Below are 26287 nucleotides of genomic sequence, written 5' to 3' on the forward strand. Positions count from 1 at the left end.
AGTCTGTTCCATTTGTCTATGTGTCTGTTTTTCTACCAGTACCAAGCTGTCTTCATTACTGTATTCTTGTAGTATAGTTTGAAGTTGGATAATGTGATGCCTCCAAGTTTGTTCTTTTTGGTTAGGATTGTCTTGGCTATTTGGGCTCTTTTTATGGTTCCATATGAATTTTAAAATAGTATTCTTCTAATTCTGTGAAGAATGTCAGTGGTAGTGTGATAGGAATAGCATTGAATCTGTACATTGCTTTGGTCATTTTAACAGTATTGATTCTTTCAATTCATGAGCACAGAATATTTTTCTATTTGTTTGTGTCATCATTGATTTCCTTAACTAATGTTTTGTAATTCTCATTGTGGAGATCTTTCACCTCCCTGGTTAACTGTATTTCCAGGTGTTTTATTCCTTTTGAGGCTCTTGTGAATGGGATCACATTCCTGATTTGGCTCTCAGCTTAGACATTGCTGTTGTATAGAAAAGCTACTGATTTTTATACATTGATTGTGGATCCTGAAGCTTTGCTGAAGTTGTTTATCCAATCTAGGTGTATTTGGGCAGAGACTATGGGGCTTTCTAGGTATAGAATCATATCATCTAAAAACAGAGATAGTTTGACTTTATCTCTTCCTATTTGGATGTCTTTTATTTATTTCTCTTGCTTGATTGCTCTGGCTAGGACTTCTAGCACTACACTGAATAGAAGTGGTGGGAATAGACATTCTTGTTTTGATCTAATTTTAAAGATAAATACTTCCAGCTCTTTCCTGTTCAGCATGATGTTGGCTGTGGGTTTATCATAGACGGCTCTTATTATTTTGATCTTATTATTTTGAGATGTGTTTCTTCAATGCCTAGTTTATTGAGGGCTTTTAACATGAAGGGATGTGGAATTATATTGAAAGCCTTTTCTGCATCTATTGAGATTATTATGTGTTTTATATTTTTAGTTCTATTTATGTGATAAATCACATTTATTGATTTGTGTATGTTGAGCCAACCTGTGTCTCTTGGGATAAAGCCTACTTGAACATGGTGGGTTAGCTTTCTGATGTGCTGTTGGATATGGCTTGCTAGCAATTTGTTAAGAATTTTTGCATCTATGTCCATCAAGGATATTGGCCTGAAGTTTTTTTTTTTTTTTTGTATTTCTGCCAGGTTTTGGTATTAAAATGATCCTGACCTTGTTGAATGAGTTAGGGAGGAATCACTCCCCCTCAATTTTTTTGAATAGTTTCAGTAAGAATGGTGCCAGCTCTCTTTTATACATCTGGTAGAATTTGGCTGTAAATCTTTTTGGTTCTGGGCTTTTTTCTGGTCGGTAGGGTTTTTACTACTGATTAAATTTCAGAACTCATTACTGATCTGTTCAGGGTTTCACTTTCTTTCTGGCTCAATAATGGGATGTTGTATGTTTCCAGGAATTTATCTATTTCTTGTAGGCCTTCTATTTTTGCGTACAGAAGTGTTTGTAATATAAGTTTTTTTTGTATTTCTGTGGGGTATGTGTTAATGTCCCCTTTATCATTTCTGATTGCATCCATTTGGATCTTCTCTTTTTTTCTTTCTTACTCTAGCTAATGGTCCATCAATCCTATTTATTCCTTCAAATAACCAGTTCATGGATTTGTTTATATTTTGTATGGTTTTCCATGTCTCAATTTCATTCACTTCAGCTGTGATTTTGGTTATTTCTGGTCTTCTGCTAGCTTTGGGGTTGGTTTGCTGTTTTTCTAGTTCCTCTAGTTGTGATGTTTGGTTGTTAATTTGAGACCTTTCTAAGTTTTCAATGTGGGTGTTTAGCACTATAAAATTTCTGCTTAATATTGTATTAGCTGTGTCCTAGAGAGTCTGCTATGTTGTATTTTTTTTCTCGTTAGTTCTAAAGAAATTTTTGATTTCTCCTTAATTTCATTTTTTACCCAAAAGTCATTCAGGAGCAAGTTGTTTAATTTCCATTTAATTATATGGTTTTGAGCAACCTTCTTAGTGTTGATTTCTATTTTTATTGTGCTGTGGTCTGATGGTGTTTTGTTTGATTTTGTTTTAATTTACTGATAATTTTTCTATGGTCAATAGTGTGGTCAGTTTTAGAGTATATGCCATGTGCAGATGAAAGGAATGTATACTCTGATGTTTGGGAGTGGAGAGTTCTGTATATGTCTGTTAGGTCCATTTGGTTAGGTTTTTGAGTTTAGGTCCTGAATATCTTTGTTAGTTTTCTGCCTCAGTAGTCCGTTTGATAATGTCACTGGGACATTGATGTCTCCCACTATTAGTGTGTTTATCTAAGTCTCTTTGTAGGTCTCAAAAAACCTGTTTTATAAATGTGGGTGCTCCTGTTTTGGGTACATATACAAAGACTTATCTCAGCACTCCTGGGCTGTGTGCTGTAACTCTGGGAGCTGATAGTGGGCCCCAGGTTTGTTCTCTGGCCCCTCAAGATTAGGAACCTCCGTGCTAGGGGGACTGAGGTGTTCCTGGTCTGCTGGCCACAACATTCCTATTGGGGGTGCTGTCAAAAGCACCTCATCAGGGCCAGGGTGGTGGGATGCACTTGTACTAGCAGTGGTGGTGTGGTGGGGTGCACATGGACACTAAGGCCAGCAGGAGAGGAGAGGGGATATCTGCCTGCACACATGCCCTGGCAAAGCAGTGGAACAAATTGTGGGTGAGTACATGCCAGCAAAGTGGCAGGGGAAGGCTGTGATGGGGGGAGAGTGCAGGTGGGCTGGTACATTTCAGGGGAAGCTGGTCTGCTATAGTTCCTTGATGGTCAGGTACAGTCTGACAGTGAAGGAGCTATGATAAGGTCCCCCAGGAAGCACCCTGGTTGGGCATCCAAGGCTGTGGTGCAAGCAGGCATGGCCAGACTAGGGCTACTGGAAATGACGGCAGACAGGAAGGTGCTCAGATCAGACTAGTCCTGTCCTATGAGCAAGACAGCCCTGCTCTGCCCAAGTCTAATAGTTACTCAAAGGCTAAATTATTCTAGAGGATCACTGCAAGCCTTGGAGTGTGGGGATCCCAAGTTGTGCTCAACTGTGGCAGTTCCCATGCCAAACCCTCAGGGCTCTACACAGCCTGGAGTCCTGCCCCTTCCTCCTAAGCGGCTCTCCCTGCCATCATTAGCTTATTTAATCCCCACAATGTGATTCTCTCAGTTAAATACAATTGTTATCTCCATTTTACATGTAATTAAACTGAGCTACAGAGCAATTAAGGAAATTGCCCATGGTCTCAGGTAGTAAGTGCCAGTTCTGAAATTTGAACTAGGAAGACCTTAGAATTTGTGCTCTTTTGGGGTTGCTCTTCTTGAGGAGTATCTTTGTGGTGTTCTCTGTATTTCCTGAATTTGAATGTTAGCCTGTCTTGCTAGGTTGAGGAAGTTCTCCTGGATAACATCCTGAAGTGTGTTTTCCAACTTGGTTCCATTCTCCCCATTGCTTTCAGGTACACCAATCAAATGTAGGTTTGGTCTTTTCACATAGTCCTATATGCTTTGTTTGTTCCTTTTCATTCTTTTTTCTCTAATCTTGTGTTCGTACTTTATTTTATTAAGTTGATCTTCAAACTCTGATATCCTTTCTTCTGCTTGATGGATTCAGCTGTTGATACTTGTGTATGCTTCACAAAGTTCTTGTGCTGTGTTTTTCAGCTCCATCAGGTCATTTATGTTCTTCTCTAAACTGGTTATTCTAGTTAACAGTTCCTCTAACCTTTTATCAAGGTTCTTAGCTTCCTTGCATTGGGTTAGAACATGCTCCTTTAGCTCAGGGGAGTTTGTTATTATCCACCTTCTGAAGCCTACTTCTGTCAATTGGTCAAACTCATTCTCCATCCAGTTTTGTTCCCTTGCCAGCGAGGAGTTGTGATCCTTTGGAGGAGAAGAGGCATTCTGGTTTTTGAAATTTTCAGCCTTTTTGCACTGATTTTTTCTCATCTTCATGGATTTATGTACCTTTGGTTTTTGCCATTGGTGACCTTTGGATGGAGTTTTTGTGTGGACATCCTTTTTGTTGATGTTGGTGCTATTGCTTTCTGTTTGTTAGTTTTCCTTCCAACAGTTAGGCCCCTCTTCTGCAGGTCTGCTGGAGTTTGCTGGGGGTCCACTCCAGACCCTGTTTGCCTGGGTATCACCAGCGGAGGCTGCAGAACAGCAAAATTGCTGCCTGCTCCTTCCTCTGGCAGCTTTGTCCCAGAGGGGCACCTGCCAGAAGCCAGCCTGAGCCCTCCTGCATGAGGTGTCTGTTGACCCCTGCTGGGAGGTGTCTTCTAGTCAGCAGGCATGGGGGTCAGGGACCCACTTGAGGAGGCAGTCTGTCCCTTAGCAGAGCTCGAGCACTGTGCTGGGAGATCTGCTGCTCTCTTCAGAGCCGGCAGGCAGGAACGTTTAAGTCTGCTGAAGCTGTGCCCACAGCTGCCTCTTTCCCCAGGTGCTCTGTCCCAGGGAGATGGGAATTTTATCTATAAGCCCCTGACTGGGGCTGCTGCATTTCCTTCAGAGATGCTCTGCCCAGAGAGGAGGAATCTAGAGAGGCAGTCCAGCTACAGCAGCTTTGTGGTGCTGCTGTGAGCTCTGCCCAGTCTAAACTTTCTGGAGGCTTATTTTACACTGTGAGGGGAAAACAGCCTCCTGAAGCCTCAGTAATGGCAGACGCCCCTCCCCTCACTAAGCTCCAGTGTCCCAGGTCGACTTCATACTGCTGTGCTGGCAGTGAGAATTTCAAGCCAATAGATCTTAGCTTGGTGGGCTCTGTGGGGGTGGGATCCGCTGAGTGAGACCACTTGGCTCCCTGGCGTCAGCCCCCTTTCCAGGGGGAGTAAACTGTTCTGTCTCACTGGCATTCCAGGTGCCACTGGGGTATGAAAAAAAACTCCTGCAGCTAGCTTGGTGTCTGCCCAAATGGCCACCCAGTTTTGTGCTTGAAACCTAGGGCTCTGGTGGCATAGGCACCTGGGGGAATCTCCTGGTCTGTGGGTTGCGAATACCATGGGGAAAGTGTAGTGTCTGGGCTGGAATGCACCATCCCACACGGTAAGGTCCGTCACGGCTTCCCTTGGCTAGGGGAGGGAGTTTCCCGACCACTTGTGCTTCCCAGGTGAGGTGACACCCCACCCTCCTTTGGCTTGCCTTCTGTGGACTGCACCCACTGTCTAACCAGTCCCAATGAGATGAACTGGGTACCTCAGTTGGGAATGCAGAAATAACCCACCTTCTCCATTGATCTCGCTGGGAGCTACAGACCAGAGCTGTTCCTATTCGGCCATCTTGCCTGGGAATTCAAATTTGTGCTCTTTTAATCACCATGATATATGATACCTTTTTACATTGAGGAAGGCCACATGGTAAGGAATGTTAATATAGGAAGCTAGCAGGAGCTCATTGGTCTTTGAAGGCATTGTCAACCTGTTAAGACAGATCTGCAATACCTATCCTTGGGATTTTAATTGCATAAGATAAACTCTTACCTGCCTAACCCACTGAAGCAAGACTTTTTGTTATTTACATTCAAATGTAATCTTGATGGACCCTTATTAAACTGATGGCACTTCCATAACCAGTTCTCTTCTTTTTATAAATTAATGTGCCTAACACAGTGTTGGCATTCAAGAGTATTAAAAATATCTGATATTGGGTGTTTTCCGGGCATCATATACTATGTTACTCCCCATACATATGTTGTTATCTCCCTATATGGCCACTGCAAAACTAAGAGGGAGGTAGGCAGTATATAGTTTTTAAGATTTAGAAAACTTCCATTCCATGACAGTCAACCTGACCCAAGGCAAAGTTTTCTTGTGATGGTGATTGATTTCTTTCATTCAGTATCCGGTGCCTTTGAATCTCAGGGGCTTCTCCCTTTCCGAAGGAAGAACATCTAAGTTATTGTTTCCATTAAGTAATATTTTCCTTTCTCCAAAGGAAATGATGAATTTAAACAGATAAAACAGCTCACACCAAATGTACCTGATACCACATGAGTTCTCAATGTATTTGAATTATAGCAATGTGTTAATTACCGATAGCTAAATCAGAAGCTACATCTCTAGGGATGTATGTATTTCAAAAAAATTCTGTGGTGATGACAATTCTTCCTTATGAAAGCTGAATGAATAATGCTGACAAGTATTCCAGAATGTCAGGAAACGTGTGGTGTGGGCAATTTGGTTAGGAATCACAAATGATTTTCTACTGTCTATATGTAAATTTATCTCTAATCATAGAGTGTTTGCTTCATTGTTAAATTTTCTATTGTTTTCCAAATATTGGCATATTTTTTCATATATTTTATTTGCCTATTAAAATTGAAAAATAAGGCATGCATTTTCTATTTTAATCAAACCCTATAGGTCAATACTGATTTGATAATATCTCACTTAGCATTTTTATGCTTTGGAGTTTAATTTTAATAATTTAATGCAATCACATTCTTACCTTAACTCTTATTTTGGATATTAACAAAAATAAATACAATTAAAATGTGGAAAATGTCTTATTTTCTCTCTACATTTTCTGTAGGCACTGTTGAAGCATACTCCTCACTGGAATGTGAAGTAACATGGCAGCAGGGCTTCAGTTCTCCAGAAGAAGGAGAATTTATTCTTCATGTCTTTCAAGGAAACGCGTTGAAGCTAAAATGTGTTGCACATGTAATTATTTTCCTTGAACATGGTTTTTGTTTTGAGGGCTATGAATTGGTTGGGTATACACTGGTGTGTATAGTTACCTATATCTAGAATTAACTGTAAAACCCAAGACTTTCATGCAACAGCACTAGTTTTTTTGTTAGAGCCTCTATAAATATGTAATATCATCATGGGAGCCATTGAAATGAAATTATTTTATTAAGAGACACAAAAAATATTTTCAGAGAATATACTTGATGGATTAAAAATGTGAGTAGAGGGAAAGCTGTAATATGCAATTTTAACCTTTTTCTGGTACAGTCCAGAGGGCCTTAACTTCATGACTCAATCACCAAGCATGATTTTACATGTGTACCAAATTTCCCACTCAATGTTCTTAGAAATATTAAAGAAGCCAAATGCTCTTTTACTAAACCCCATCTATATTTCTAGGACATGATGGTACTCTTACATATTTCAGCTGTGGAGGAGTTTTTAGCCTCAAGAGATGAGAAATTCATCTACTTTTAGTGATTGCAAGTGACAGAACTCAGTATGGTTTTTCTTCTAAGCCTAAAATAAGCTGGGTCCTCCTGCTTTTCATTATGTGTAAATTAGTTTTATTTTTTAAAAACTTTCTATTGAAGTATAACATGCATATGTATATGTATATGTGGAGAAACATGAAGTGATTAAATAAAATATTCATTTGTTTGTCATTCATATATGAAGGCCTGATTGGTCTGTTTACTCTTCTGTTAGTTTTGTTTGAAAATTTATTATTCCAGTTACCTGGATAATATTCTTCAAATAAATGTAATTATAGAGTATATTAAAACCTATGACAATAACAAATAATATTTCATAAGTGAAGACAATAGGGTCTGATATAAAGAACACATAATGAGAAGTTGGAAAACTTGGATTCTAGTTCCCCTTTGGCTACTGCTTGCTTTCCTGAAAAATCGAAGAGGTGGATGATACCAACATTTCCAAAAATCAGTCTATGTTGCACTAGTTCTGTGAGGTGCTTTGTGTGAGATGAGGAGGGGGAGTCCTGACCTTAAGTAATTCTGTGAATCCCCATTTTTCAGTAAGCAAAGTGTTCATTATCAGTGTATTAAGCCCCATGGGTAGACTTCTAGTAGAAACATGCCTGAATAATTTCATTTGGCACCTTCTTTTCCATACTTAGGTGAGTCTTCAACTCTTTCCTTTTGCACGGCACATGGTAATACCTTGTACATAGTTGTTTAGATACTAAGATCCCTTTCAGTGATTAATCTACACAGTTCTTAGTCCTGGATCTACTTTCTTAATAGAATTATCTTACTCTTCTTGCCTTACCTAATTTGGGACTATATTTTAAATATTCCATTCATTTTCCTTTCTCTTAAGCACTCCACAAAATCTGGTAACACTTTTTATTTTAAAAGTCACTATGAAGCTGAAAAAAATTGTGTCATGTCTTAAAGTGAAAAATGTATTTTTTATAGCTTCATTACCTTCTTTTCTTTCCCCATGAGGAGAATTGACTTTAATTCCTTGTTCATAGTTAGGAGTTTTTTCAACCGTAAAGAGACCACACAAGATTGACACATTAAAAACTACATATGTTTGTTGAAATATATTTATACATGTTTTGTGGAGCTGGCGAATGTTATGTAATCATTGTATGACTTAGACAAAGTACTTAATCACCCTAAATTTTGGTTTCTTCCACTGTAAAATGTGATGGTACCATCCATTCATTCATTTAACATTTATTTATTGAGCCCCTACACTGTACTAGGCCCCATACAGGCTCTTTGTATTTAAAGATGGATAACATAAGCATAGTCTAGCTTCCCTCTGAGCACTTTCTGGACTAGTAGACCATAGTGGAAATGTAAGTAAAAATTAATCATATATCTGGTTAATACTGGGTACACAATAATATTATTATTACTATTATCCCCATTATTTATGATTACCACCAGTATCTAGATATTTTACCTAAAAATATCTAAATATCTAAATTCTAAATATCTAAATATTTAGTTACTATTGCAGCCAAAATATCTAAATAAAATATCTCCTATGATGTTATTGCCCCATCTTAACTAGATTATCACAGATTTAGTTTAAATTTTGGAAAATAAAATTATTATACATTGGGTACTTTTTCATCAAAACTAACATATAAAGTCCTGATTTGTGATTTATTTTGCATGTTAGAACATACTGAATAAAGAATATAGGAGTATTATAATTTTTCTTTTCTTTTAGTATTTATATCTTTGGTTAATATATATTCAAAATTAGAATATTTTTGTGACCAAAACAATTAAACAAAGTATTTTATTTACCATTAATTCAATTGTGTTTTTTCTTTCCTCCTCTTGTTATTAGCTTGGTCGCACCAAGGTTTTACTTTTGCAGCCAAGGATACTCTTTAGTAATTGCCCTCAAGGTTTAACAACTTGGAGGAAAGCTGTTCTTCAAAATGTAGGACAAAACCATGCTTATTTCAAGGTAACATAGTATGTTGGTAATTTCTTATTTGGATCAGATGACATGGTCATAATGCTGTGAAGTTAATACTTTATTCTTCACTTTTGCTAATTTTTAGATACTTCACATGAAATTTACCTGAGTATAGTTCATCTAGATTGTTCTCTTAATTTCTTGTAAGAACAGTTTTTCTCACTACCTTCCTTAGCCTCTCTGTTGCTTCTCTTTTCCCTTTTATTCTTTCTATTATTTGGTTTTATTGAAAAAATAGATGTTTACGTTTTAAAGTATACATTATTAATTAATGTTACACTCCATATTTAGTTATATGATTTTCCTTTTTATTTCACTCTGTAATCAGGGCCATGATGGTAGCACCTGGGAACTAGATCAAGGCCATTCTGGAGAGAGTATGTTTATGGTTGTTGCTCCTGATTTAAATGGAAAGAGGAGCAAAGTGGTGATTTTTTTTTAAATTGAAAAATGTAGTAAGACCGGCTTCCCCTCCCAGTAATAGTAATAGAGGTTAGCATTTGAAATTTTTCATTCAAGCTTTACATTAATGTGTTTTTTTCTGCCCAAATTAAGTCTTTAGCAAAGCTGAAAAATGAGGATGATCTTTTCTACTCTGCTGCTTTAGAATTAATTCTTACCTACATAGTCTATTTGTTCCTTTAGTCCCAAAAACCTCTTGGCCATTTTTCCTTTAAATTATTCTAGCTTAACGCATGGTAAATAGGTTTAAATTGGCCTATGAAAATCCATAGAATAAATAATTGATAAGTTACTTAGAACTTTTCTGAAGATCAAAATGATATCTTAGACATTAGGCTTTCTGTCAAGGAAATAAACAAGAGATTACTTCATCATCCTACCTCGTCACTAACATTATTTTGAGTTTTTAGGATCAGGGAAAGACAAACTCTCAAAAGTAGTATCTAGAATGTTGTCATCTTCTCGAACAGAAATATCATCTTTATAAATTTTGCTGTCTTGAAAGCACTCCAGATAATAAACTTCAGCATCCTATTTGAATTGGAAGTTGTCACTACCGAAGGTTCTGTTTTCTTGGATAGGGTTGCAGTTTCTTGTTTTAGTCCAAACTATTTGTACCTTTGGTATTTTCAAACACTATTACAAAATCATTTTATGTCCTGTGCCTGGAGACCTTCTCTCTAGGTAGTGGCATGGAGGCTTTCCTATGAAAGCTTTGAAACTATAATTTTAAAGAATAATGTATCGTTTCTGCAAATTTTCAATTACAGGTTTGTAGTCAGAGTCTTTTGCCTATCATTAATATTATTCCATCGCAAGGAATAGTCCCATTTGGGGGAATAACTGTTCTCAATATTTCCTGTAAACCCACTGTGGCAGAAAAGTTTGATACAAGAGCAAAGGTATGTCCATACGTATGAGTTTTTGCACCTTACATATGTCTATGTGGGTTTGTTGGTTGTTTAAGTTATCTATAATGGTAGGTATAAGGCTACAAAATGGAGTACACATGTTTATTATTAGAAAACTTGTTTTAATTCTTTCTTGTATTGGGAATGGAATTTAAAGTTATGACATTAAAGAGAAATTTTCAAAAAGTATATTATTTTTCTAGAAATTAAGTTAGCTTTAAAGAAGTAGAGTTTTTGGAGATTTAAAAAAAAGCACTTAGCTTTATCATCTAATGAAAAATTGGATAGCAGAACTTGGAGAGGATTTGCAGAAAATATTTTTGATGAAGTTGGTAATGGAAATTTCTACTAAGTTGAAATGGATACCTTCCATCAATATGAGGCACTTTCTTACGAAATTGCAATGATATTTGTCATTTCTGAGTTTTGACGAACCTAGATAGCCACAGAGAAGAGGGTTGCTTTTTTCAAAGCATTAGTTAGGTAGATTAGGAAAAAAATAATCAATTTTGCAATGCTAATTCTAAGTAGTCTTAATAATATGAATTATGTGTAATTTCTATATGATTTTAACATCTATATTTTAGAGCACACATAAAATGTTTTACTGCTTTATGTTCTGGGAATTATGTAAATGAAAAATATTACCCTGGGCCAGGCGTGGTGGCTCACATCTGTAATCCCAGCACTTTGGGAGGCTGAGGCAGGCGGATCACGAAGTCAGGAGATCGAGACCATCTTGGCTAACATGGTGAAACCTCGTCTCTACTAAAAATACAAAAAATTAGCCAGGTGTGGTGGCGGGCACCTGTAGTCCCAGCTACTCGGGAGGCTAAGGCAGGAGAATGGCGTGAACCCGGGAGGCGGGGCTTGCAGTGAGCCGAGATCACATCACTGCACTCCAGCCTGGGCAACAGAGTGAGACTCCATCTCAAAAAAAAACAAAAAGAAAAATATTACCCTGATATTAGGCACTTCTCTAAGTGATAAATAAAATATGTAAGACAAGTATGTGTAAAATTTAATTGTAAAACTCAAAGACTAGTGTGTTCTTGGTCAATCTTATGATCAACTGTTTGTATTTACTCACATCAAAAATAATATATACACTGTTATCAGATCAAAATGAATAACTTCAAGTATATCTTACATGTTATCCCTGAATGGACCATAACAATACATGAGTAAATAATAGGTAACTTAATATAATAAAAACTGATTTCCCCAACCCTTGAACAAATCACTTAAGAATGATATCTTATTTTCATAAATAAATGTGTTGAAAATGTTTATAAATTATATATTGTGATATATTATCTGAGACTTGGGTAGAATACTTTTAAACACAATATCTGAGAAAAATAAAAAAAATGGCCACCAAAAATACAGGTTTTACTAAACTTAATTCTCACTATATTTTAGAGGATTATGCTGTTTTTTTTCTAATCTTACCTTTATTAATATTATAGTATAATGAGACTCATTTATTCATTCATTCAACATTCACATTATGCACCAATCTCTTGTAAATGTTAAGGATGCAATGATGAACAAGATAACCAGGGTCTTTGATGTCAAAGAGCCTACAATCTGGTGGGTAATATAAACAACTCAATAAATAATTAAAATATGCTATCGTAAGTATTGTGATGAAGAAATGTTGCAGGCTAAGAAGTACACAGGAGAGATATGCAACCCAGTCTTAAATTATCAGAGACAGCTCCCTAGGGGAAGGTATATCTAAAAGACACCTGAAGTTAAGAATAAGTTAAGAATAAGCCAGATTAAAAGGATGGTAGTGGAGTGTAGGGGGAGAGGAGGAAAGGTTATTCAAGGCTAGCACGTGTTAAGGCTTGTGAGAGAGAGAGAGCTGCAATGCAGACATAAGAAACTTAAAGATTAACATGACTAGATTATACTACCAAATGGATGATAGTGGGAAAAAATGTACTTATATGACCCGTGTAAGTTTTAGATCATACAGGGCCTTATCAACATTAAGGAATCCAGGCTTCATTTTAAGAGGTAGGAGTTTTAACTATGGGGATTTCACAATGAGATTTGCATTTTTTAGAGATCACTTTGGTGGTAGAGCAGTAAGCTGGGACCAGAAAGATGGAATGCAGAGTTATTAGTCTGGTGAAGAGGTCCAGGCAAGAGAAACTGGTGAGAAACTGATAAATACATGGGGATTGGTGATTGAAAAGGGGTCCCGTGTAAATAAAATGGGTATGTCAAGAGTGAGGCAGATGGTGGCAACATTTAGAGAGAAAGAGATCAGAGTGTGAGTAACACCTATTAGAGGAAAACGTTTGCTTGAATTGGAGGCATCTTTTTGATCTTCATGAAGAGATGTCTAGTAAAGAGGCAGCCACATATATATACTGGTCTGAAGGCTAATGATTCATCATAGAGATGAAAGAGAATGTTTCTACTGTCACTCTATGGGTCCAGATGTGTGTAAGTGAACCAAATATATGAGAAGCTGGAATGATAAAAGTTGAAAGAAATTGAATAAAGGAAAATATAGAGGAGAAAGGTGAATTGGGGTTGATTGGGAGAATATTACATACACATCACAGGCTTGAAAGTCTCTTCGATATGTGACATCCAGGAACTGTTCTCTGAAAATGAGTGAGAAAGCAAGGGAGAGAGGGAGTTGTAAAAATGAGACAGATGAATGAATTTATGGTTTCAGAGGTTGTGCATTTATGAGGAGTGATGTTGTCCAGGGTGTAGTTTAAGTCTCTAGAGATGAAAATGTCAAGAGACCAATATGGTCTAGGGTGGTGAATAAGCTATGACAGCCAGGAGTTTTGGATGAATAAGGAATGATTGGGAGGTGAGTAAAAGGCAGCCATAGGGAGTTGAGACTTGTATATGGGGTTTATTAATGAAGAACACATCAATTTGTAATTTTCTCTGAAGCATTAAGTTTTGCTTCTTTTGATTTTAGTCAAATATGTTTTTTATGTATTATATACTCTGAATAAAATGTGGCAATCATATAGCATTATGAATATAGCAACTTTAATAAGGCTATCTAGCTGGAATATTGATTTTCCCAGTAATTCTGAAAAATGGTGTTTTGTGGTTTCTTTGCATATAAACAGTATCAGTGATTGTGGAAGAGTGAAATACACTCTCTTTGCTTTCTTAGATATAAGATACATTTAAATTTAAATCTAGACCTTGACTCTTTCCTGTGCTTATACAGACAGGGTTTCCAAGGAATTATAGTTTTACATTTCTGAGACTTTGCTTGAGCAACTATATGCTCAGATACTCTATGGTTCTTATTTTGTAGGAATTATACAACTAAATTCTTAATTTGCTATCTTAATTTTCTTGGAAGCAATAAAATGTTCAGGCAGCCCTTAGTTTAGCTGCTGCTGCTTTCAAGTTTGTGATCTCATGAAAAAGACAAAATACTTGGCCTCTGCAAGAGTCAGTTCCCTCAGTTTAAAATTAGGAGTATTAACAGTCATTATCTAATAGAATACTGAGCACTAAAAAGGATTTCACTGTACTTGACCCATATACACAGCAATTTTTAGCTAGTCTCATTACTGTTATGGTTGTTGTGCATATTCGTATCTTTCTAGGGGAAGATATATACTGCGACCATTCTCCTGTTGTTTGTTTTTTAAAAATTTTGAATAATGCTTTGAAATTAGATAAATAAAAATTGTACTGCAAGGAGTGGCAATAAAGTTTAGTCAAATAGGTAGAGCTCTGCATTCAAATTCACAAACCATCAGCTAATCACATTTATGGTGGTTCTAAGGGGTCAAACACTCACTTTTCTTAGGAGTATCAATTCTGCAAAACAAGAAATGTGAAGACAATTACCAGAAGAAATCTTGTACATTTATAATATGTTACTATTATTTAAATGAAAAAAAATTATATAAATGCCAGGTAATACTTCAGCAACTTATGATTATATTTTAATGTGGTTTCTACAAAGTTTTTATTTCTCCTAAATAAGGTTTGTATTCGTCATGCGAATGTTATAGACCTTAGGATTGGTGGATCTGCTGAAATTGCTGATGTAGAAATCAATCCTGTGAGTATGTTACTTATTTGTGTGATGAAACTCTGAGTGTGGTGATTTTTATTTGTTATGTGTTTCTAGTTAGCCCATTTATGTTAAAAATATTTTCCAATGTATAATTTTTAAAAATTACTATATATAAAGTTAAAAATTAATAAACATTAATATATGTCATATAAATGTGATGAAACAGAATATTGAATGAAGGTTTAAGAATTTACCACTGAATGTAAGGATCAGAACACTACCAGTACCATTAAAATCATCTTCATTATGGTCCTGTCCCTTATAAGAGATAACCACTTGCCTAAAATGACACCACATAAATATGAATATGAATGCTTTCATTGTTGCTTATTTAGTTTGTTTGTTTTTGAGCTTTATAACAAAGATGTACTATTTGTAGCCTTTGGTGAGTTACTTTTACTTAAATATTGTGTTTTCAACGTTCACCTAAATTGTGTGTAATGGTATGTTAATCATTGTCATACTGCATAATAGTTATTTGTGTAGACATACTATAATTTACATGATCATTCAGTTGTTCATCCCAATAGGTGTTTCTGTTTTTTTTAAAAACACAAAAACTGTAGCTGTGAACATTTATATGCTCATCTTCTGAGGTACACATACAAGAGGTTCTCTAGGAATGGAGTTGTTGAGATATAGAGTTATGAGTGTGTTTAACTTCACAAGACTATTCCTAAAATGTCCTCTCTAATTTCCATTGCTTCAAATTCTATTATTCTGTAAGTTATATTGTCAGATTTAAATTTTGCCGATCTATTGAGTATAAAATGATACCTCACTGTGGTATTGATTTGCATTTTCTGAGCTAGAATCACATTTAATTTTGCATTATTGTATGTACCCTGAGAAAATTTTGTTCTATAATTGATAGAGTGCACACACACACACAAACACATACACCACTTTTTTGTTGTTGTTCTGGCCAGCGCTTTAGTGTTTAGATCTGGACTTACCTATTCAAAAAAACTTTCTTTGATTCTTCAAAGTAGGGCCCCCTCATTGTGACATTTATCCCTGGGAACATCACTATCAGAGCAGTTGTCATATTATTTTGGGGCTACTTGTACTTTTGTTTTTTCTCCCACTAGTACTGTTAACATCTACCACCATACTGGTGTGGAGCTAAATTGAGCAGAAATTGATGATAAAGAGGTCAGCTTGCTGCCTCAGGTAGGGGGCTCACTGCTAGTCTGCATTTAAATGGCATCACCAAAATTCCAGTGTATGGCTTTAACTTATACTTTTATAACCTTTCTTTATTCAGTGGTGAAGGCATAAGTCCAGGTAAACTGACAAATACTAAGTTAGCTTGTCCAAGGCTGTGGTGATTCCTGGAGGTTAAACTCTGTAGTATCTAGAGTGTTTTTTGCATTACTATGGCATCCTTCCTTGAAAAATATTAGATAATATTGAGTCTTTTATCACTTTCTTTTCTCATCCTAAAGTCATTTTGGGCATGCTTTGCATGTTATGGTACAACTGAATAATTTATAGGACTTTAATATATTTTATCAATATTCCCTTATTTTATAGCATTTTGGGCATAGCTGACTTTAAAAAATAATATTCACACATCACTAGATATTTTTAGCTATACATTTATTAACTATACAGTAATGGCTAAGGCATTGACTGTGTGTCTTAATAACAATTAGGACATTTTACTCAAATGAGCACATATACAATGCTCATTTGCATATATGCTCATTTGAATGGGATAAGAAGAGTGATTATTTTTACATATACAAAACATCAAACTTTCATTTTCCATTTTGGATTTTACAAATTTTACATATACAACCGCGTTGGCATTTTAAATGAAACAAATAGTAGCCAGTCTACCTTCATACGGAATTCTCCTCAATATTAGGATGCTGTTGTCTCGATCTTCTTTAAATGTTGTATGTAATTCTTTCACTAAGAAACTCTATGGTATTTTAGTAACTCTACTACAAGGAGGAATTCTAAAGAGTTTTGTGATATAAGCACATGCCTTGTGTGTGAGCTACAGCTCAGATACACTTAATAAACATTCCTTGTTTATTTAAGGTAGATGTCGGATAGGTGCTAGGGATACAAAAATGAATCACGCTAAGGTCTAGTAGAAGAGACAGATAAGTAAATAAATACATAAATAAATTATGTGATATCATAATATAAGTAAATATAAGAAACAGAATTGGTCCTGAGCACAGCATGATTAATTGCGGTTTATCCAACTGGGGTTTGAAGGATGTGCAATATTTTATTAGGCAATTGCAAGTTACAGAAAGGCTTTCCTGATAGAAGGGGCACCAAAAGGGTGAAGACACAGAAGGGTGAAGCATCAGGTGTTGGTTGGAAATACCAAGTCATACAGCTTCCTGAAATATTAAGTTATCACTTAATAGAGTGGAGCTAGTTGAAGCTGGAACATGAGGCAGCAGAAGGCCATGGTGAGGTTTATGAGCCCTGCTAATGAGCCTGGACATGGTCCTGTAGATCGTGAGAAACCATCAAATTTTAAAACAAGAAGTGGTATGATCAAATTCTTAATTAGTTTAAATATGGCTTCATTATGAAGGGGAGAGTTTGAGAAAGGCAAAAATCTAGAAACTAAATGAAAAGTGATGATTTACTAATTTCATACAGTTACAATATGGACAAGAGGTGAAGAAAGGGGAAGAATTAATAGAATTTATTAACTTATTACATGTAGGAGGCATAGAGGAGGTGGGGGAGAGGAAGGAAAATGTGACTAATTTTTATAGGGTTCTGCTTTGCAGTTAATTTCCTTGATAAACATAACATTGCAAGTTTTAGTTTACATTTTCATAAACTATTATTTTATTTTCTAATTATTTTTATTTTTTAAATTTTAGGAAGTATTTAATTTCAGTGGCGCCTATATTGGTGGTACCCAGATTATTCCATTTGTAATAAAAAACAAAGGTATAACACGTGCCAGAGTGGAGTTTAATCTAAAAGACTTTCCGGATTTTTCAATGGATCTTAAAGACAAATCAGGTATATATTTTGTATATAATGGTATTATTGTAAAAGGAAAACAGTTTTAAATTGCCCTGTGGTATAATTTCTAAAACTAATTCAATCAAGGGAAGTTCTTCTTAAATGTTTTTAATGACCACTGCATGTTTTTCTTACACTCTGTAACTCATCATGGTTTTATTTGTAGAACTACATCATTATTAATATCAAAACACTTTGGTAATACCTGAAATATAACCGTTCTTATTAGTGTGTTAAATATGGTAAGTTAAGTATGTTATATATAAGTATATGCCTTAAATGAACATAAAATTATGAATCGCTTGTTTTAATTGCTCAATAATTTTAGATAAATGTCTTTGGGGAGCTATCTCTCTATGTTTACTCATGTATTAGATATCTTGATGTTAAATTAGATTTAAACAAAATACGCATTTTTATAAGTGCATTTTATCTGTTTACTCCATAGGTTGTCAAAATAAGACCTATGAGCCAAATATGAGCTATCACCTGTTTTTATAAATAAGGTTTTATTAGAACACGCACAGACCCATTTGTTTGTATAATGCTTGTGGCTGCTTTTATGCTATACTGGCAGAGTTGAATAGCTGTGATAGGAACCATATGTCTCACAAAGCTTAAAATATTTACTATCTGGATTCTTACAGAAAGTTTCCTAATCATTGGTTTAGTCATTTGTTATTCATTGAATATTTGTTGAATCCCAATTACAGGCAAGATAGTAGCGTTTGAGTCCATAAAAATAAGTAAGACATATTACATATCCTCAAAAAGTGAAAAGTAAGTATATCAGTGAGGTAATGAATATGCATTTGTATTATTTACGGACTCTTTGAGGCATCAAAGGAGATCTGACTCTTCCCTGATCAATTTTCACTGGAAAGGGAGTCTCCTAGCTGTTCCGGGACCTAAGATTTAGTAGTTAATTACTTGACCTTGCCCTTTATTCCTATTTATATTCATCTGAGTATGACTATAACATGCTTCTTGAACTTTGGAGTTATTTTTTAATGAGTTTACTGTCACTGTTTTGCCAATTGAATGTATATTTGTTCCATGTATAGATATCAATTTTGCTAATTAGAATCTTGGTATTTAGAACAATTCTTTACTGAGCATCTTCACATAGTCCTGCACAAATATTTTAGAAATTGATTTTTGATTGTTATGAATATATGTACTTTTTCACCTCTTACAGAAGAATTTAAAGACCCTGCAGTTCCTTATATATATTCTTTGGAATTAGAGGAAAATACATCTCTGGAATGTAGCATAACATTTTCTCCCAAAGAAGTAAGTTCAGTTTTCTATTCCTCGTATTACTGCAATTATGGGTATTCCAAACCAATAACCTATTAAAGATCACCCAAGATCTATCTGTAGAGGGTTTTTCTTTCTGACTTGTAAGCATGCCTGGGTATACCTTAATTCAGTAAAACAATTGCTGGAGGGTTTGGCTCATGCTGCAGAGTGCCTCAAGAGGAGCGGAGGGCATGTACAGGGGACCTATGATTGTGTGGTCTTTGTTATACTATCTAGAAAATTCAAGATATTACACATTTTGAAGGAGAAGAAAGTTATATTCCAGGCAGTTGGTGCTTTGTACTTATATTTGAGTGGTGTATGCTCTGTGAACCACTACCTGAAATTGTCAAAGACATATTGTGAAGATTTAAGAGGAGTTGCTATGATATTGGCTCCTTTTATATTGTACCCCTTGATGTTTAGTGATTTAAAAACAAGAGCAAACAAACAGACAAAAAACCTATTCTGAAATGTGCCCAGAAGGAAGGGAGACCACTGGTCAAGTTTCAGGAGCCAACTCTAGCAGGCTTTTGCTTCATAGATTCTCTAACAGAAGTGCCCAAGGAGAGAGCTTCTCTCTACGCATGATATGAAAGTGCATATAGCCCTGTAATCCCAGCACTTTGGGAGGGCAAGGCCGGCGGATCACCTGAGGTCAGGAGTTTGAGACAAGCCTGGTCAACCTGGCAAAACCCCGTCTCTACTAAAAGTACAAAAATTAGTGTGGTGGCAGGCGCCTGTAATCCCAGCTACTCAGGAGTCTGAGGCAGGAGAATTGCTTGAACCTGGGAGGCAGAGGTTGCAATGAGCCAAGATCGCGCCATTGCACTCCAGCCTGAGCAACAAGAGCGAGAGTTCATCTCAAAAAACAAACCAACCAACCAACCAACCAACCAACAAACAAAAAACTGCATATTAGTGTATCCTTCCAAGCAAGAGTCAAACTTCTATATGGCAATCAGAGTGTAAGATTCTTATGTCAAAACTTTTTTTTAATACACCAACATAGCTAAATTGATTCTACTCAATAGGTATAGATTAGAATTAAGAGAAAATAACTAATAACACAATAAAATTGTATTGAATGCTACTAAATGCTATCTTTAATAATCTAATTTTTGGTAATGTTATTTTTACTGAGATTAAATTTTATTTCAGGAACAATGTAAGCTGTTATTTGGCTTTCAGGTGGAAAAACAATGTTTGAGGATGAGTTTGAATATTAGAAAATAATAAAGATTAATTTTGCTATTTTGAAGTTCAGTACTTCAGTTGAGATAAGATAATGTTGAATAGAAAAACATCTGTCTTGTTCCTGAAAGCATGTATCTTACACCTTTAAATATATGGTTAGCAACGGTTATCTTTTTAAAAAAATTTCCTTTATTAGGTTGAGGAAGTTTCCTTTTATAGTTTATTGAGTATTTTGATTTTGAAAGACCTGGATTTTGTTAATTTTATTATCCACTTTGATGGTCACGTTTTTGTCCTTTATTCTATTAATATAGTATATTATATTGATTTTTTAATGTTAAATCAACCTTGCATTGTGGAATAAATCTCACTAGATCATAAGATATAATTCTTTTTATATATTGCTGAATCCAATTCCGTAGTACTTCAATGAAGGCTTTTGTATCTATACTTGTAAGGAACATTGGTCTGTAGTTTGTTAGCCTTATTGTTTTTTTTCTTCTGATACCTTTGTTTTGAATATCAGGCTAATATTGGCTTCTTAGAATGAATTATAGAGTGGTGTCTCCACTTCTATTTTGGCAGAATTTGTGAAGGACTGAATTAATTATTTAAATTGGTGTTATATTTCATCACTGAAGTCATCTAGTCCTCAGCATTTTTTTAAATATTAATTTTAAACTAGGTATTGAAGGAACATACCTCAAAATAATAAGAGCCATCTATGACAAACCCACAGCCAACATCATACTGAATGGGCAAAAGCTGGAATTGTGCCCCTTGACAACCAGCAAAGACAAAGATGCTCTCTCTCACTACTCCTATTCAACTTAGTATTGTAAGTCCTGGCCAGAGCAATCAGGCAAGAGAAAAAAATAAAGAGCATCTAAATAGGAAGTCAAATTATCCCTGTTTTCAGACGACATGATTCTATATATAGAAAATCCCATAGTCTCAGCCCAAAAGCTCCTTAAGCTGATAAACAACGTTAGCAAAGCTGGAGGATACAAAATCAGTGTACAAATCACTAGCATTTCTTTTTTTTTTTAGATGGAGTCTCACTCTGTTACCCAGGTTGGAGTGCAGTGGTGTGATCTCAGCTCACTGCAACCTCCACCTCCCCGATTCAAGTGATTCTCCTGCCTCAGCTTCCCGAGTAGCTGGGAGTACAGGCATGTGCCACCACGCCCGGCTAATTTTTGTATATTTTTTTAGTAGAGATGGGGTTTTGCCGTATTAGCCAGGCTGGTCTTGAATTCCTGACCTCAGGTAATCCGCCCACCACGGCCTCCCAAAATGCTGGGATTACAGGCGTGAGCCACTGCACCAAACCAAAAACCACTAGAATTTTTATACACCAACAACCAAGCCAAGAGCCAAATCTGGAACGCAATTTAATTCACAATTGCTACAAAAGAATAAAATATCTAAGAATATAGCCAACCAGGGAGGTATATTTCTTCCCAAAAGAAGGGAAATGTGTATTCATGTCCATACAAAGACTTTTATGTGAATGCTTATAGCAGCATTATTCACAATAGCTTAAAAGTAGAAACAACCCAAATGTCCATCACCTGATAAATGGATGAACACAATGTGGTATATCCATACACTAGAATATTATTTGGCAGTATAAAGGAACAAATTGCTGATATGTCCTGCTAGATGAATAAACCACAAAAATGTTATTTTAACTGAATGCAACTAGATATAAGAGAATACATTTTGTATGATTCCATTTATGTGAAATTTCCAAAAGAGACAATCTGTAGAGTAGATCAGTGGTTACCTGGAGTTAGGCAAATTGGCATGAAGAAGCTCTTGGGGTTGATGGAAACATTCTAAAACTTAATTATGGTGATGATTGCACAATTCTGTAAATTTACTAAAAACCATTGAATTGTACCCTTTTGGTAAAATATATCTCAATACAGCTGTTAGAAGTGTAAAAAAATTATTAATGTAATCTGTTTGCTGTTATAGGTCTGTATTTATAAAATGTTCTGTTTCTTCTTGAGAAATTTCATCTAAGTTACCTAATTTATTGACATACATGTGTTAATGGTGTTATTCTTTTTTATTTCTGTAAGGTAGATAATAATTTAGTACCTTCTTTCGTTCCTGATTTTATAAAATTGAGCCATTTCTCTTTTTATCTTGGTCAGCATATCTAAAGTTTTGTCTGTTTTGATGATATTTTCAAGATCCAACTTTTGGTATTTCTGATTTGCTGTATTATTTTTGATTCTTTATTTCATTCATTTCCACTTTATTATTCACTTTTTTCTGTTTGATTTGATCTTCTATTCTTAAGTGTGAAATGTTAGGGCATTGATTTGAGATATTTCACTTTTTAAATATAAGTTTTACGGCTACATACTTTCCTCTAAATACTGTTTTACATTTACCCCAAAAGTTTTGATATGTTTTATTTTCATTTTTACTCTTCAAAATATTTTGCAGTTTCTCACATAATTTATTTTTCACCTATTAGTTATTTGGTGTGTCTCGTTTAATTTCCACATATTTGTGCATTTACCTAGTTTGTTTCTGTTATTGATTTCTAATATAATTCCCTTATAGTTAGAGAACACACTTTAATTCGTTTAAATCACTTTAAATTTATTGCAGCTTGTTTCATGACACTCTATGTAGGTTATTTAACTATGTTTCAGTAAGTATAAAACAACTAATGATTACATCTGGATGTGTATGTGTATGTTTGTGTGTGTGCACATGTGTGCAATGGTGAAATGAGGGGAATGCTCATTATTTTAAAAATAAACTTTGTAAGATTATTTTTTCAAACATGTATTCTTATTATTCTGATTTTTAAAAACCCTCTAAATAAAAAGAAACTAAGTAATTATTTTCTCACAAGTTAATATTCTATTAAATTAAGGTATGCCATTCACCTATATAATGTTTATATCTCACATGTACATAGAAGTATGGAGACATACACACACACACACACATGCACACACTTTCAACAAGGAAAAAACCTAAATGTTCTGCAGTAATTTATAGGTTTTTAAAATTATGTTAAGGCCAAGTTTATATATTTTTCTAATAAGTCTATATTGTGATTTTATATTTTCATATAATTGAAATGTATATAAAACATTTTACTTAAGGATCATTGAAAATTAGAAAAATCTATAATGCAATTTAAGTATCATACATGACTTTTTTGGAGAATGTATTATATATAATATATTTAGACAATAGTTCACTAACACTGTCAGCAATTTAAAAAGTTCTAAGTATTTCTTAATGTTTAGGATTCTAGAAATTGATTATAAAATTAAAATTAATTATATATATTTAAATTTCTGTGGAGTGCCACACTTTGCTTAGATTCTGAATCATTCTACGTTAACTGGGTATTTTAAAAGAAGATTTACTTAGTGTATTGGAGTGTAATTCACTTCAACAATGAGAAGAACATATAAACTCCTGCAGAGACAGCATACCCTTTGAGAATTTGTTCTATAAATCTGTGCCAGTAAGGCAGATTGATTATCTGGTTTCCAGTCATTTCAAATGTCCTCCACTATATTTATTGCTAGGTGTAAGTTGTCTATCTTTGTGCATGTGTCAAAATGTAAATAGCAAATTGATGCTCTCTTGGTTGACCTATGTAGCAGGAAAATGTGAAATTAACAATACATGATTGATTTATTGTTAGTTGTAAACCTTCCTTTCCTACACTTCACCAGGTTTGAGCACAACCTGAAGTGCTAGTAGTCAATTGCAGTTGTATTTGGCATTTTCAAATGGATTTGTTTATTTTCTGTAAGTCACTCAAGCTCCTCCTTTTCTTGTGGGCTACTAACGTGTCTTCTTGGCCCATATATAGAATTGTACTTCCTATATGGTAGTCACTACCTACATGTGGCTATTTGAATTAAGGCTTAAATTTATTAAAATTAAGCTCAACAGAAATGTTGTTTCTTTATCACAATACCTACATTTCACATTCTGTAGATTCACACGTGGCTATTGTACAATGCAGAGCATTTTCTTCATGACAAAGTTTCACTGGACAGCACTAGTATAGATCTTTCCCTATTATTACTCTTATTTTTCCTGCTGCTATGACCCAGGTTCTGCCCTGAAGCACAGGCTGGTTCATCTTCAGTGCCTTAGTTACTGTGCAGCTCTTTGCAACTTTCATCTTTGTTGCTCTGTATTTTCCCTGCAGTTTTTGAATGTGAGGGAGAATTGTTCATGCTTTTTATTTTTCCCACTAGCCTTGATCTGCGATTTAAGGATATGCAGAACCTTGGGTAAACCTTTCATAATGGTTATTCTAGATTTACAATCATTCTTACAGGAAGCTAAGAATAATTCCTCAAGGATTAAAGGAAAGGACATTTGAGTGACACCTGCTCCTTTTCAATTCATAAACATGTCTGTCTACCAACAGTGGACTGGGTACTGAAATCTGACTTCATTAGAATATCCTTTTCAATTTGAGGTGTTCCTGTCTTTGGATGACAACATCTGGGAAATCACTTAAAATAGCACACATCACAAAACGTTCAAAGTTTTCCTTCCTCATTGAATACCTCAGTGATTTTATAATGATAGGGCTCGTCTTTTCTTTCAATGTGCCACTTAGCTTCTGTGTAAAAGATAAGTCTTGTATTCTTGCAGTTTTGTTGAAAGGAGAAGACTTCATGGGCAAAGGAATCATGGAACCTCCTAATTTGGCATTCTGTGTAATTATAGACCTACTTTGGATAAAAACATATTTTATGCAAATTGTGTGTGAAGATGTCAGTTAAGAGAAGACAAGTCCAGTATGACTTTTCACCTATACCTACTTGATAATCAGAGGGGATTAACCCTTAGCCTTGTGAATTCACCACACAGTTTTAGAAAAATTGTATGTTTCAGGAGGGAGAAAGGCTTCATACTTAAAAGAGACAGTTAAGGGCTGAGATGAGTACATTGCGTTATCTCGATAATTACCAACAGTCATTATCATTGACAGTCACCAACAATCATCAACAAAGACAGCATCAGACATTTTAAAATAGAGCCCTCAGTCTGGTCCTGTGTTAAACCTATCCCATAACTTCGGCTTTCCACTCCTATCATCCCTAACTTTGGGACCCAGCACTAGGCTCGAAGACAGACAGTGAAGACTCAAGCCCCAGTAACTGTTGACTGAATTAATCATGACTCAGATTCCTCTTTATTTCAGTCATTCTCCAAAATTGGAGCATCCTGTGAATAGCTTCTCTTCCCTGTCAGCTCTGATTCCCCTCACACTTAGCTTCCCTTCCCTTTTTCTCTGCCCTCTAGTGTCCCTACACTTCTATAAGTCTTCTGTATTTTTCTGGGCTTCCTTTTTCTTCATGATTTCTTCTCTTTGGGAACCTGGCTATCTCAATAGCACTGTTTTTTAAAATAGCATTTCCTATGAATCTTGCTGTGGGTCTAGAAGTGATCCTTTCTGGAGGCTTTGTTCCCTGGGGTGATTTTTCTAGAGGGTCCTTATCTGTTAAAAATTCCTGCTTCTGGCTGGGTGTGGTGGCTCATGCCTGTAATCCTAGCACTTTGGGAGGTCGAGGTGAGCAGATTACCTGAGGTCAGAAGTTCCAGACTAGCCTGGCCAACGTGGTGAAACCCTGTCTCTACTAAAAATACAAAAAATAGCTGGGCATGGTGACGCTCACCTGTAATCTCAGCTACTAGGGAGGCTGAGGCAGGAGAATCGCTTGAACCCAGGAGAAGGAGGCTGCAGTGAGCCGAGATCACACCACTGCACTCCAGCCTGAGCGACAGAGTGAGACTCTGTCTCAAAAAAAAATAATAATAATAAAATAAATAAATAAAATAAATAATTTTAAAAAGCCTGCTTCTTTGAACTTTGTATTGTGTGGGTTTGCCAGTTCCCCTCTGTGAAATCTCTGGTGAGTGGTCTCTTGTGAATAGTCATCTCCAGACGTGCTCCTTCCTCGTCACTGCCAGCCAGACTCATAGTATATCCGGTACCCTACTCATCTCATTTTCTGAGTGATTTCAGTATCCACATGGAGGTTTATCCAGAACCCTGGCCTCGCACTTCCTTTTTCTTCACATTTCTATTGATGTGGAAGAAACTAAGTGACACATTGAAAGAAAAGACGAGTCCTATCATTATAATTTTCCT

The 26287-nt window shown here is 35.5% G+C and overlaps 1 protein-coding gene across 1 annotated transcript in view; it reads left to right on the top strand.

Annotated features, from left to right (window-relative positions):
- CFAP47 (cilia and flagella associated protein 47) overlaps positions 1-26287 on the top strand; it is a 466299-nt gene that overhangs the window by 69634 nt on the left and 370378 nt on the right. Inside the window, exons 16-21 of the mRNA XM_024240715.2 lie at positions 6521-6651; positions 9019-9141; positions 10386-10517; positions 14518-14595; positions 17475-17619; positions 18821-18915. Coding sequence (XP_024096483.2) covers positions 6521-6651; positions 9019-9141; positions 10386-10517; positions 14518-14595; positions 17475-17619; positions 18821-18915 — 704 coding nt within the window. The remainder of the gene's footprint in view (positions 1-6520; positions 6652-9018; positions 9142-10385; positions 10518-14517; positions 14596-17474; positions 17620-18820; positions 18916-26287) is intronic.

Source organism: Pongo abelii, chromosome X (assembly GCF_028885655.2).
Source record: "Pongo abelii isolate AG06213 chromosome X, NHGRI_mPonAbe1-v2.0_pri, whole genome shotgun sequence".
NCBI lineage: Eukaryota > Metazoa > Chordata > Mammalia > Primates > Hominidae > Pongo > Pongo abelii.